At 42.6% G+C, this 13,885-nt stretch overlaps 1 protein-coding gene across 1 annotated transcript in view; it reads right to left on the bottom strand.

Moving 5' to 3' along the window:
* PDSS2 (decaprenyl diphosphate synthase subunit 2) overlaps positions 1-13,885 on the bottom strand; it is a 284,108-nt gene that overhangs the window by 172,688 nt on the left and 97,535 nt on the right. Inside the window, exon 2 of the mRNA XM_075554703.1 lies at positions 6,876-7,010. Coding sequence (XP_075410818.1) covers positions 6,876-7,010 — 135 coding nt within the window. The remainder of the gene's footprint in view (positions 1-6,875; positions 7,011-13,885) is intronic.

Here is a 13,885-nt window from a genome sequence, read left to right as displayed (position 1 = left end):
GTGACCCAAACATTTATTTTGGCCCAGTATCCCTCTGTCAGACCGAAGGTTCCGTCATCTGGACAAAGATTTTAATGGCTCCTTCTATGAGTGTTGATGAAATATAAAGACCTCCAAGCCAAGTCCCTCTCCTTAAAGGGCGAGAAATCTAATAAAAGACTTAAGGCAGCACTAGGGTCTGGACTAACCCTGAGAGATCCGCTAGCTAGGCGCCATGCTGGTATCCGGCACAGTTCTAAGTGTTTTATATGCATTATTTTCTTTAGCATACCCAACACACCTATGAGGCACGGCCAGGTTACTTTTCTAGGCTCATCCAACTACCATGTGGCTCAAACAAGGACTTTAATCCGGGCAATCGATGACTGATATGATTATTTCTTTCCCTAATTAATCACTTAGTAGGGGACCTCAGGAAATCACTTCCCTTTTCTAAAGTGCCTTGGAGCACAAAGTGGGAAGTGTTGGCAAGAAAAGAGCAGAAATCAGAGGACCTTAAAAAAAAACTAAGCTCTGTCTCAGTGGCTCTTCAACAGCACCCCCTGGACAAAAGCTCTACCATCAGCCCAAGTTGCTGTTCTCCCACTCAGTGCTTGACTAGGCTTCAGCAACTCCGTGGTTGATTCTCGGTCTCTTGGACCTTTCCTCTTTGGGTCATCTTTGAAATAGCAGCTAATTGCATTCTACAGCAAAGGTATATTAAAGTGATGTCCCTGCTAGAAAGCCTTTTGATGACACTAAGAATAGCTCAGCAGGAGAGAAAGCACAGAACGTTTACTAAGAGTCATGACCTATTTAATGCCCAAGCACACACTAAGATTGAGCTGCTAGGGGCTGCAGGCTGTCTCCAGATTCCAAGTCCACGCTGCTGTCGCTCAGATGCACATCACCTCCCTCTCCCAGCCCTACTGTTTTCTCCAGCATTGGACCCTAATTTTTTAGGCCCTTCACAATCTGGTTTTATTTAGCTTTTAATAACCTTATTTCATCTCTACCTTACGTACATAATGAAGTTAGTTTCTCTTCTGTACCTTCCTCCTTTCATGTAATGAACAACTCTGCACTGTCTGTGAGAGGATGGTTCAGGAGGGGAAACAAGCACACACATTAAACTACCACCGTGGGGTCAATTTCAAGTCACAGCTATTCTACAGGACCGACTGGACTTGATAGCAGGGAGTTTGAGGTGTTTTTGATCTATGGTCAGAGAGAACTCACTGGAGGCTCCACCTATGCGGAAACTCAAGGGAAAGTTAAGGCTCCCGCTGCAAGCCACAGCATTTTCCGGGACCTGTCACGTACTTGCAGACCCTGTGTCGACGGTCAGACACTTCCTTCCTCTCTTTCTTCGCCTCCACGTTACTCCCCCTTACCTGCCCCTATCTGTCCCTTCCCTCCAACTGACGACCTACTAAACAATTTCAAAGCCCACTATTTCATGAAACCCAAATGATCCCCCTTTCTGTGTCTTTATCCTTTCTCTCAACCTCCTTAATTCCTCCACATTATTCTGTTCTCTCTATACTCTTGTAGCATTGTATTACTGTTGTTTGTATATTTGTATGCCCCCTGGCTTCTAAGTCATAGAGGGCAAATACTATGCATCATCAGCTTGTATCTCCAGCACCAAGCATAGGGCTAAGCGTATTCACACTCTCTCTCAATCTCTCGCACGTGTTTCATAGCAGAGCTGAGATCTCGGGGCCTCCAGAGGCTGTGACGTTCTGCAAGTAGACCACTTTCTTTTGCACTGTCTCTGGGTGGATCAAATCACCAACCTTTCAATTAGTTGAGCACTTACCAGTCTGTGCCACACAGGCATCTGCTGGAACGGTGTGAGTGCTTACTAAGTTGCTGAATGAGTGCAGAAAGGAGGGATTTGAAGTGTTCAATTTAACAAGACCCACCCCAAAAAAGTAGAAGGTCTATCTACAGACAGGGAAATCAGACAAGCAGCTATTGCTGAAGTTTAGACACGAAGTAACAAAGGTCTGAACTAGAAGAAGAAATGGACTGAAAGTGAAAATACAGAATGTTTCCTATGTGGCATGCGTAGTAACTTTTGTGTTCACAGGTTATTGGTTATTGAGTGGGAAATGAAGATGATCAAATTCATTGGCGTAACTGGTGACTGACTGGTGACAGCATTTGTACATTCATTAGGATGATGTTTGCTACGGCAACAAATAAACCCTCCACATTTAAGTGCCTCAACAAACTAGGAGCCCTAGTGACACAATAGGTTAAGCGGTAGGCTGCTAACCAAAAGGTCAATAATTCAAATCTATCAATACTTCTGCAGAAGACAGATGTAGCGATCTGGTCCCAAAGAGAGAGATGTACAGCCCTGGAACAGGAAGCAGCCCCCTCTGTCCTACAGGCTGCTGGGAGTCGGAATCAACTCAGTGGCTAACAAACGGATATGTTCCACATACAGAGTCTTTATACATGATCCGGTGGCACTCTAAGACCAATGCATGAATTTAGGCATGTTTCATCTTCAAAGGTAGCGTCCATGATCATCTGTTTCATGAGTATTGCAGATGTGCAAGATTAGGAAATGGTAATTATCACAGTCACATGGTCAAAGCCAACTGCAGGGGAGGCTGGGGAAGAGAGTTTAGTTGAGTACTCAGGAAGAAAAAATATCTGTTTGCTGAACTTTGCTTTTCTCTTACGAGAAGGTGCTGGGCTGTATCGGGAAATGAGAATTAGGCAAAATTATGTTTGTTTAAGGTCTGTCCATAACTACTGGTTTGATGAAAAGTACTTGAATCAGTCCTTGTTAAAATAACTGAGAAAATAAAACTATTAAAAAAATACATACTCCCCTGATTTCTTTAACATTAGCATTATATTACATGATGAAAGTCTTTACCTTATAATATTATATATAATATAAAGTATCTTATTTATGGGACAGGAAGTTATAAACTTACTTTCTCGGTGGTAGCTAGAGATACTTGCCAATTAGGGGAACTTTTTTTTGGACTGGTTGCCTTTGCAACCAAGGTGGGCGGCATAAAACTATGGTCTACTGTCTTGTGGAGCTAGGCTGTGGTGGATGTTGACAGTGCCAGCTTTATAAACGTGGATCTCTTGTCCATTTTTTATATGGAGCTATTGGGTTTTCATCTAAATTCTTCCTCTCTGGGCCGTTATGTAAAAAGTTCACAAGGCAGATCCCCTAGCACCAGTTATAGTCTCAGGCCAAACAAAAGTAGCCACCTCACTCACTTGTGGTCCCTTAGGTAATTTAGTCGGGTTCCATTACCTGGCATCAAAGTCAAGTTTATGAAAGAAAAACACTAACAATGTAAATCCCAATAGTTTATAGGGGAATTAAAAAGCTCCCAAATCAGTACTTCCCTCAAATGTTAAATAATTCACTGTGGCATTATAGATACAAGCCTCTGCCTCTAGCAAAAGTTACACTTGAACAATTAAAGAAGCAGAAGACAAACAAATGACTTCAGGGGTTGAGAACCAAATTAATGGCTTCTCACAGTACTACACTGTAACAAATTACTTCTTCACATTAAGAAGTATGTAAAACATCCAGGAAACACCAGTGACTTACTTGATCAAGCCTGATTACAGAAAATAGTCTCAATATAATTGAGTATTCCACAAAAGTTTTTTAAAGAACATTTTAATGTTCATAATGTGTTCCTATACTTTTGCAAAATTCTTTACAATTACATCATTTACCAAATGCATTAGGTTCCTATGGAGGAATAGAAGGAGTATAAGTATTTCTTAGAGGACAGGTAAGAAACTAGAAACAAGGTCACATCACATTACACCATGTTCATATAGACAATAACCCATGCATAGAAACACGGATACAAACTCTGTAGCAAAAAGTAGGCTTAAACTCTAACAGTATCCCCTTCTTGAGGGGATTTTATAAGTCATAATCTCGTATTGGTTTTGTCATCTGTTAAAAAAGGGATGATTCATTGATGCAACAAGTGTTTATTGATCCCTACCATATGTCAGGCAATATTTTCCAAAAGATGTTTTAGGATTATCGTTACTGTTACCATTAGGTGCCATGAAGTCAGTTCCACTCTAGCGACCCTAGGCAAAACAGAACAAAAAAAGGCCCCGTTCCTCAGCATCCCCCATTGTTCCTGTGCTTGAGCCCATTGTGCAGCCACTGGGTCAGTCCAGCTCCTTGTAGGCCTTCCTCTCTTTCACTGCCCCTCTGCTCTTACCAAGATGATGTCCCTCTCCAGGGTCTCTCCTGACCACCAGTCCAAACTAGACTGTAAGATGAAGTCTCGCCATCCTGGCCTCCCAGGATCATACAGCTTCATCGGTGTTCATGAGTGGTGGGTGTGTGGTGCCCCATGGCAGGCACATGTGATGGACCAGTAAAACAGGGACCGAATGCACAGATTGAAACCACAAGGAATACTTGGAATAGAACATGGTGCAAGGTCCCTTTCTGGGGGCTATTCATTGTAGTTTGTTATATATTTTCTCTAGGTGTTTCAACTTAATTTAGCCAAGAGTTTTACAGCACTCATGAGGTAAAGTTTTGAGCTCTAATCCAAACAGATTTGGGGGGAGGTATTAAAGATTTGCCAACTTTACATTCAGAAAAATTTCAAGACATACTTACAAGACGCATTATCTTGTGTTGACATATAAATGTAATGGCTAGCCTGATCTATAAGCATCAGGCCATGAGTGAAACAGACTTAAAAGGTGGAATGCAATACAGAGTATGGGGTACCAGCTCCACAATCAAATGGGTGCAACGGGTGGTTGTGTAATTGAGGGGTAAAATTAAAGAGACATCACACAGTAGAAGGCATATACTTGCTCCCCTCCTGGACGGCCATGACCTCAGCAGCTAGGTCCGAGCAGAGAGAGGGAGGAGGCGGGTGGTGAGGTGCATTTCCAAGCAGGACATATATACACTCTCTGGGACGTTCAAGCCCCCCTGATTACATCATAACAGGAAGGGGTTGTACAACTGGCATACATCAATCAGACGGGGACAAGCTAGGGGTGCACCCTCAATCGGAAGGGGTGGCACCAAGGGGACACATGTGACCAGATGGGCGGACCCTAGATTCAAGATGGCAGTCTAACCTTGGTCCTCCTTGAGTTGGCTCGACCTTGTCTCTGGGCTCTCCTTCAGGGAGACCATCCACCATCCTTATGAGTAGGGAGTGGACCCTGCTTAGGGTGGGACAAACTAGAGTCTGATTGCTCTAGATGGCTGATGACTCTCAGAGGTAACTTCTAAGCACCTTGCGTTGACCTTCAAGTGTACAGTCATTTACCATGTGTTGCATGCAGCATCTTAGGTTTGGCATATATTTGGGGGACAACCTGGGGGAAAACCCTTTTGCATCCCACACAAGAGAATATAGTTAGAGACTTACCTTTCCCCATTTGCCAGCTGCATGACATGGAATGTCTCGAGATGGTTGATTCTCAAGAGTAATGGAATAAGTATACTGTCAACTCAGATCTTAGAGCACTATTCTAAGCATCAAAACGGGCTGTCATAAAAATGACCAGTAACCTAAAAATCAATACACAAATGTAACCGATTCCAGAGTGAGTAAGAACTGCACAGGGTCTCAAGAGCTCACTTCTACTCGAGCCACTTGAATGGACAGCTGGTGAAAGGCCAGCCAAATTATACTGGTTGGGAGACGCGCCATTTGTGGTCTGGACAATAATCTTCCTGACGGAAAATTAGGAAAGATAACCGGATTTCATTGCTGGCAATCAACAGCCTCCTCTGAAAACTACAGAAAGGAAAACACGTTCCTGGATAAGATCACTAGGAATTAAAAAATCTTCCGATGTGGGCTAGTTTCAAAGTAGATCAACAGATCCTGTGCAGTTCTACTCACTCTGGAATCTTTTATATTTGTGTATTGATTTTTAAGTTACTGGCCATAAATCAACACTCCTAGTAAAGTTTGTGTTTTTGGAAAAATTCTTTGTCACCCATGTTTTCTGGCACAACAATTCACAAAAATGAAAATGCTCCGCATACCGAGTTCCACCTGCAGATTGTTATGTCTATACAAGCTTTTAACACAGTGCCAAGTGTACTGTCAGGATGACACGAAATTATTACCAAACTATTACTAAGAATCCTTACAGTGACTTTTAACAGAACTGAAAGGTTTAGGGTTGTTTTCATGCAGCAAAACAATGATGAATGAATACTCATGATTTATTTTTAAATGAAATGTGTAAGTTGTAAAAAATGTCCCTATTCCAAAAACTTTTGTAAAATTCTCCTAATCAGAAAGATAAATGAAATAACATATAGTGCTGAACTGGATCACTCAAGAAACGGTGCTCTCATCAGTGATACAACAGCTATCAAGATGCGTGTGTTTCAAAACCACAAACCCTGGACTACGTGGCACAGAGGTTTCTGCAGAATTACGATGGTGACAAAATTAGGGGTTGGGGATGGTAATACTGATAAACAGAAATTTTCAAATAAAAATTCATGGTGACATCTCCTAGTCTTGCATGCAGTGGACAAGAGTGCCATATTTATAACCAAGAGACTGCAAACCTGTTGCCTTTGAATTGACTGTTACTCCCGGTGAGTGACCCTGAAGGACAGAGTAGACCTACCCCCGAGGGCCTGACTGCCAAGGTGGGTTCACACCACCAGCCTTTCAGTTAGCAGCCCAGGGCTTTAGCCACAGTGCCACTTGGGCCCCTCCCAGACTTATAAGGAACAATAATACAAACAAACAAACAAATAAACTTATGAGACATTTTAATCTAGTTTGAATCAGACTGTGAGAGATATACACAGTCTGCTGGTCAATAAATGAAAACAGTCTAGAGAGCAAAACCAAAGTCAACTTTCTGCTTACCATGAATAGATCCCACTGACCATGTCATAGTTCTGACAGGAATCGTGAACGCTGCTGGGCCCGGCGGCTTTAGAAATGAGCAGCACTACCAAGCCTCTCAACTGGAGGTTATGCCGGCTGTCCTGTACAAACCCCCTGTCGACAAATGAAAGAGGGGTTAATACACTCTCACTGGGTCAGCCAGAGCAAGGTGGACAAACTGCTGCAAGTATGTCCACAGCTCTGAAAAGACCTGGGGCTCAGGAAACACAGAATTAACAATGTGGGCTTCAGGGCACAACTAGGCTGCCATGGCTGGTTTCACAAGGAAGGTCTCTTGATGATATGGCCCCCTCCTCAACCCAGTCTTCCTGATATCCAAAGCCTACTTCCCAGTAGTAACCGTTTGCTTCGATAACAAGAGAGAACTATACTTCTAAATCGCTTTGAAATGGCTGATAGCAAATGGACCACCGACTGTCCCGCTGAGTGAAGTCAGGGGGTGATAGTGCTGGAGGCCATTTCTGTGCACACAGGCAGAAGCATTTCTGTGCACACAGGTAGAAGCATTTCTGTGAACACAGGCAGAAGCATTTCTGTGCACACAGGCAGAAGCATTTCTGTGCACACAGGCAGAAGCTTTGAAAAGGAAAGAATTAAACGAAATACAAAAGATGCAACATGAATCTATCAAGACAAATAATAGAAATGAATGTTACCAGCAAAAATCTTGCCATTTCCTATTATTTATGCAATTCTTGGCAACAAGAAAGCTTTAATTTAAAATGACGTATTTCTTTTTACTATGAGGATTACAGTTTTATAGTTTCTGCTGTAACTGTGGACAGGAATACTTTCTAGGAATACCTAAAGTTTTTCAGAGTTGCAAGTGACTGTCATGTAAGAACTAAATGGTATCATAAAACAATAAAACTAAGAGCAATAGGTAATAATAAATCAATTTTTAGAGCCATGTTCATGAGCGCCGATCAAATACATTATATAATCATTGCATACACAAAATATACACAGAAAAACACTTGAAATTAGTATCATAATATTTCATTGAATCAATATCAGGAATAAAAAAACAAAAAAAATCATATCATTGTGAATGAGGGGGAGTGTGGAGTAGGGACCCAAAGCCCATTTGTAGGCTACTGGACATCTCTTTACAGAAGAGTCACAGGGAAGAGACCAGCCAGTCAGGTTGTGATGTAGCAATGATGAAACACAACTTTCCTCTAGTTCTTTAATGCTACCTCCCCCCGACTATCATGATCCTAATTCTACTTTGCACATCTGGCTGGACCAGAGGATGCACACTGGTACAGATAAGAGCTGGAAACACAGGGAATCCAGGACAGATAAACCCCTCAAGACCAATAATGCGAGTAGTGATACCAGGAGGGGAAAGGAAGATGGGGGAGAAAGGGGAACCGATCACAAAGATCTACATATAACTCCCTCCCTTGGGGATGAACATCAGAAAAGTGGGTGAAGGAAGACGTCGGACAGTGTAAGACATGACAAAATAATAAAAATTTATAAATTATCAAGGGTTCATGAGGGAGGGGACGCGGGGAGGGAGCAGAAAAATGAGGAGCTGATACCAAGGATTCAAGTAGAGAAAATGTTTTGAGAATGATGGCAACAAGTGTACAAATGTGGTTGACACAGTGGGTATGTATGATGGTGGTAAGAGCTGTACGAAGTTAAAAATGTTAAAACAACAATAAGAAGGCCTTTGTTACCCCTTAGTAGTTTCAAAATAAGACAGCTCTTCGGTCTCTCTTCAAAGTCAGAGTTATAGCTCCTTCTCTACTCCTCTGTTCTCGACTGAGTAAGTGATCTTCAGCAAGCTAGACGTGCTAGTGGTGCTGCAGAAAGGCGCTCTGGTACACTAAGAAAAGGGGCCGAAGGTAATCAAGCTACATCACAATAGGAGCAAGGGCTCTCGTGAGAAATTGCCAAAGCTCTTTACCGTCGTGTAACAAGACATCCAAACCCGACAGAACTGAATTGTAGGGAAGCACCCTGTTTTAGAACACGAAAATGTAAAACGTGAACTTTTTGTAAACTTGTTGCTTGGAAATACAAAATTTAACTTATGCCACCAGCTCCTATGCATACTATGGTGACTCTTCATTCTTCTTTTTTTTTTTGGTAGTGGTGGTGATGCTTTCCTTCTTTTAAGCTAATACTCAAGGGCCAAACTGGCTCTTAATTATAGAAAAGAAAAAGAAAAAGTGTGTGTGTGTGTGTGTGTGTGTGTGTGAGAGAGAGAGAGAGAGAGAGAGAGAGAGAGAGAGAGAGAGAGAGAGAGAGAGAGAGAGAGAGAGAGAGACAGAGAGAGAGAGAGAGACAGAGAGAAAGAGAGAGAGAAAGTTAGTTCAAGGAGAAACAAGCTAAGGATGAAGACTAACGAGAGAGAGGGAGAGATTGAGGAGAGAGAGAGAGTTAGTTAGCTCAAGGGGACACAAGTTAAGGATGAAGACTAACGAGAGAGAGAGAAAGAGAGAGGGGGGGGGGAGAGAGAGAAAAGAGAGAGAGGAGAGAGAGAGAGTTAGTTAGCTCAAGGGGACACAAGTTAAGGATGAAGACTAACGACAGGACACGCTCCAAGAAGGGTGCCTAGAGACAAGTCTGACCAAGGCGCATTAATGAAGTGGTTCCAGCACTAGTCTCAGTCTGGACAACTTTCTCCTCAAACTTCTCAGACAAAGGGCCTTTCACAAGAGTCCAAAAAATAACAACCACATGGTATTAGTAATAGAAGTGCTTTCTGCCACAGACTGTTAAAAGCATTTTATAAATTATAACTAAGTTAACTCATAGCAACCCTAAGAAGACGGTACCGCAGTTATGCTGACTTTCTAAATGAAGAGACCGAGGCAAACAGAGAAATATCAACTTATCCAACATCCCACAGCTGGTAAGTGGCAGAGACTTGGTAGAGGCAAGATTGGAATCCAGGCCAATTGGCTCGAGAATCGACTTAAACTCAAACCATTATGCTACAGTGACTGTCCATCTACTTCAGCTAATGTACAAAAATCATTCGCTAGGTCAAAGAAGAGGAGTGCAGCCACTCGCTAGCAATGACTGTGAAGCTGCCAGCGCCTCTGCTCGGAAAGGGTATCCGCATGAATAGAAAGAAGGCAACCTGACCACGGGATGTAACACCGTGGGTCACATGGCAGGTGACCAGTGAATGGGTAATCTCCCAGTGATGGTTTACTTTTTTAATATTAATAAATCATTTTATTGGGGACTCTTACAGCTCTTATAACAATCCATACATCAATTGTATCAAGCACATTTGTACACGTATTGCCATCATCATTTCCCAAACATTGTCTTTCTACTTGAGCCCTTCGTATCAGGCTCCTCTTTTCCCCCCTCCTTCCCTGACCCTCCCACCCTCGTGAATCCTTGACAATTTATAAATTATTTTTATATTTTATACCACCTGCTCTATCCCTTCACCCATGTTTCTGTTGTTCATCCTCCTGACTTTATCACTGCAATTGGTTCCCCCCCTTTCCCCCTTCTCCCCTATCCTCATGATATAACTACTCTCATTATTGGTGCTGAGGGGTTTATCTGTCCTGGATTCCATGTGTCAAGAGCTCTTATCTATACCAGTGTACATGCTCTGGTCTAGTAGGATTTGTGAGGTAGAACTGGGGTCATGATGGGGGGGAGGGCGGGGAGGAAGGAAGCATTAAAGAATTTGAGGAATGTTGCATTTTGTCACATTGGCTGGCTCCTTCCTTCCTTGTGACCCTTTTGTGAGGGGATATCCAATTGTCTACAGAAGGTAATTAGGTCTCCATTCCAACCCTCCTTGCTTGTATCCAAATGGTTATTTGTTTTCAGTCTTCTGATGCCTGATTCCTGATCACGTTGACACCGTGTGATCACACAGGCTAGTGTGCTTCTTCCATGAGGGCTTTGTTGCTTCCCTGCTAGATGGCTGTTTGTTTAGCTTCAAGCCTTTAAGACCCCACACACTATATCTTTTGATAGCTGGGCATTATCAGCTTGCTTCACCACATTTGCTTATGCACCCGCTTTGTCTTCAGCAATCCTGTTGGGAAGGTGAGCATCATGGAATGTCAGTTTAATAGAACAAAGTGTTCTTGCATTGAGGGAGTACATGCGTAGAGGCCCAATGTCCATCTGCTACCTTAATACTAACCCTATCAATATATAGCCAGGCACCATCAGCTTTCTTCACCACCTTAGTTTATGTACCCATCAGGGACCGTGTCAGAAAGGTGAGCATCACAGAATGCCAGGTTATTAGAACAAAGTGTTCTTGAATTGAGGGAGGACTTGAGTAGAGGCCCAATATCCGTCTGCTACCTTAATATTTAACCTATAAATATATGTACATAGACCTATATCTCTATCATTATATATTAATAGATTTACATATGCACATGCCTATGTTTATACCTCGATAAATGTCTTTTGCCTCCTAGTTCTTTCCTCTATTTTCTTTTACTTTCCTCCTGCCCAACTATCATGTTCGACATTCATTCAGCTACAGTGCACTTGATCGAACCTCACCAGGCGTAACTGTTTACCATTTCTTTAAATTCACTTCATTAATACCCTTTAAAATGAAAAAGAAAAAAAAGAGGCAGCACTGACATACACTGACTATGTCCACAGCTCAACAATTAGCTTACACCCAAGGAGAACCAGAGATTTTGCGTGAGCATAGAAAGTCTCTAGGACTCTAACGAGACAGAAATGATGTTTTACATAGTTCAGGCCATGCTTCCCCTGGAGCACTCTGACTTGTTCTTATGACCTACCTCATAGAGGGATACTGACCAGCTGGGGCCTGTCCAGAAGATACCCACCAGTCCACATAGGTGAGGTCTCCTGAACAATCGGGGTCAAAACAAAACCAGAAATTCTGCAGAGGCTAGCTCTGAGCGTGGTCAAGAGGGTGTTCTCACACTTACGCAGTCCAAAAAGCCGTGTATCAGGCACAGTGCTCCAGACGATGGAGGATACAGCAGTGAACATGGGTGAGGTATAGTGTCCCTTCCTATGTGTGATACAAACCCCAAACCCAAGAGCCACCTCCACGAAGTTTATTCCAACTACGTGACTCTATAGGACAGGGTAGAACTGCTGCCTAGGGTTTGCCAGGCTGTAAGTATTTCTGAGATCACATAGCTCAGCTTTCTCCCATAGAGAGCTGGTGGGTTTGAACTGCCCAGGATGGCGATCAAGAAGGGAGTAATAAGAGTCGAGCTACAGAGTAAAACTGTTACCCTGGGCCTGATACTGTTACCAACGTGCAGAGGCATGTTGGGTGCAGGGGGAAGAAGAGGAAAGAGGAGTGAGGATGAGCCTTGTCTAAAAGTCTAGGTGGAAGCTAATGAGGGCCTGCATTAGGGTGGTGGCAGCAGAGATGAAGAAGAAAAATTGAAAGATGTGAGCAGCCTCGAGGTAGAACAGGCTAGACTGGCCAACACCTGAGGGAGACATGGGGAGAGTGGTAGACAAACAGGGCTGCCTTTGAGATTCAAGCCTGACTGGCAGGAGGGGCGCTGTTGCCATGAGCAGGATTGGAAAGAGGTAGGAGTTAATGGAGAATTCATGAGCTCCGTGTTGGACTGTGAGGAGGACTTCCAGATGGAGGTGCCCAGCAGGCATCTGGCAAGCTGTGAATACAGATTTGGGAAGCATCCTCGGAGAGGTGATGGCTGATGTACTAGGAATTGATAGATGACTTTTTGAGGAAAGAGAAAGTAGGAGAATAATAAAAACAAAAAACCAAATTCTCCGCCATCAAGTCAATTCCTACTCATGGAGGCTCTATAGGACAGAGCAGAACTGCCTCTGTGGCTTTCCAAGGGTATAAATAAATCTCCACAGGAACGGAGAGTCTACTTTCTCTCTTGGAGCAGCTAGTGGGTTCAAACTGCCAGCCTGTGGTTAGCAGCCCAGCTGTTCAAGTGCCAAAGCCCAGGCGTGTGCAGGCTGTGTGGCCTTGTTACTTAGTGATCTGTCCACAAGACCTTTCTCACAAAGCTATGGGAACAGTCAGGGCATTCAGACTGAGTCATGTCTGGATGCCCTGCGTCCAGCTAAAAAAGGGACACTCCATAAATCTAAAAACAAAACTAAACAAAATACAACACGAGCTCCAATGTTCATTGAAGCACTATTCACAACAGCCTAAAGGTAAGACATGAAAAAATAATAATAATTTATAAATTATCAAGGGTTCATGAGGGAGGGAGAGTGAAGAGGGAGGGGAAAAATGAGGAGCTGATACTAAGGGCTCAAGTAGATAGAAAGAAAATGTTTTGAATGATTATGGCAACATATGTACAAATGTGGTTGACACAGTGGATATGTGTATGGATTTTGTATGAGCCCAATAAAATGATTTAAAAAACAAACAAAAATCATCAAGTATTAACCAATTCTTTTTGGTACAGCGACTCTTTAAGCCTTCCTTCTTTTGGTGTTTCCTGAATCCTTGAAGATTGTGCACAGCGTCCTTCAATATTACAAGTCGAGGCTTAAATTTGTCTCCAGATCTTTTTTTTTCCACCTTTCTTTCTTTTTTTTTTTTTTTTAACAATTTATTGGGGCTCATACAATTCTTATCACAGTTCATACTTAGCTTGAGAAATGCCAGGGACGTTCTCTTTCGGTTTTTCAACTGCAGGACGTTGCACATTTCATTGTAATGTTTTTGTTTGTTTTCTCAAATGGCCCTTTGAAACTTTCTATTCAGCTTTTTTTATTTTACCATATCTACTGTCTACTCTATGTTCAAGAGCAAATTTCAGAGTCTCTTCTGATATTCATTCTACCTGTTCTTTCTGTCCTGTCTTTTAAATGACCTTTATCTTATTGTGTGAAGTTCTTGATGTCATTCCACAACTCGTCTAGTCTTTGGTCATTAGTATTCACAGTGTCAAAACTGTCTTGAGGTGATCTCTATATTAAAGTCAGTTGTACTCAATGTTGTACGTTGGCTTTCATGGGCT

Source organism: Tenrec ecaudatus, chromosome 7 (assembly GCF_050624435.1).
Source record: "Tenrec ecaudatus isolate mTenEca1 chromosome 7, mTenEca1.hap1, whole genome shotgun sequence".
Taxonomy (NCBI): domain Eukaryota; kingdom Metazoa; phylum Chordata; class Mammalia; order Afrosoricida; family Tenrecidae; genus Tenrec; species Tenrec ecaudatus.
Note: the sequence above shows the minus strand (reverse complement) of the source record. Positions and strands in the feature narration are given on the sequence as shown.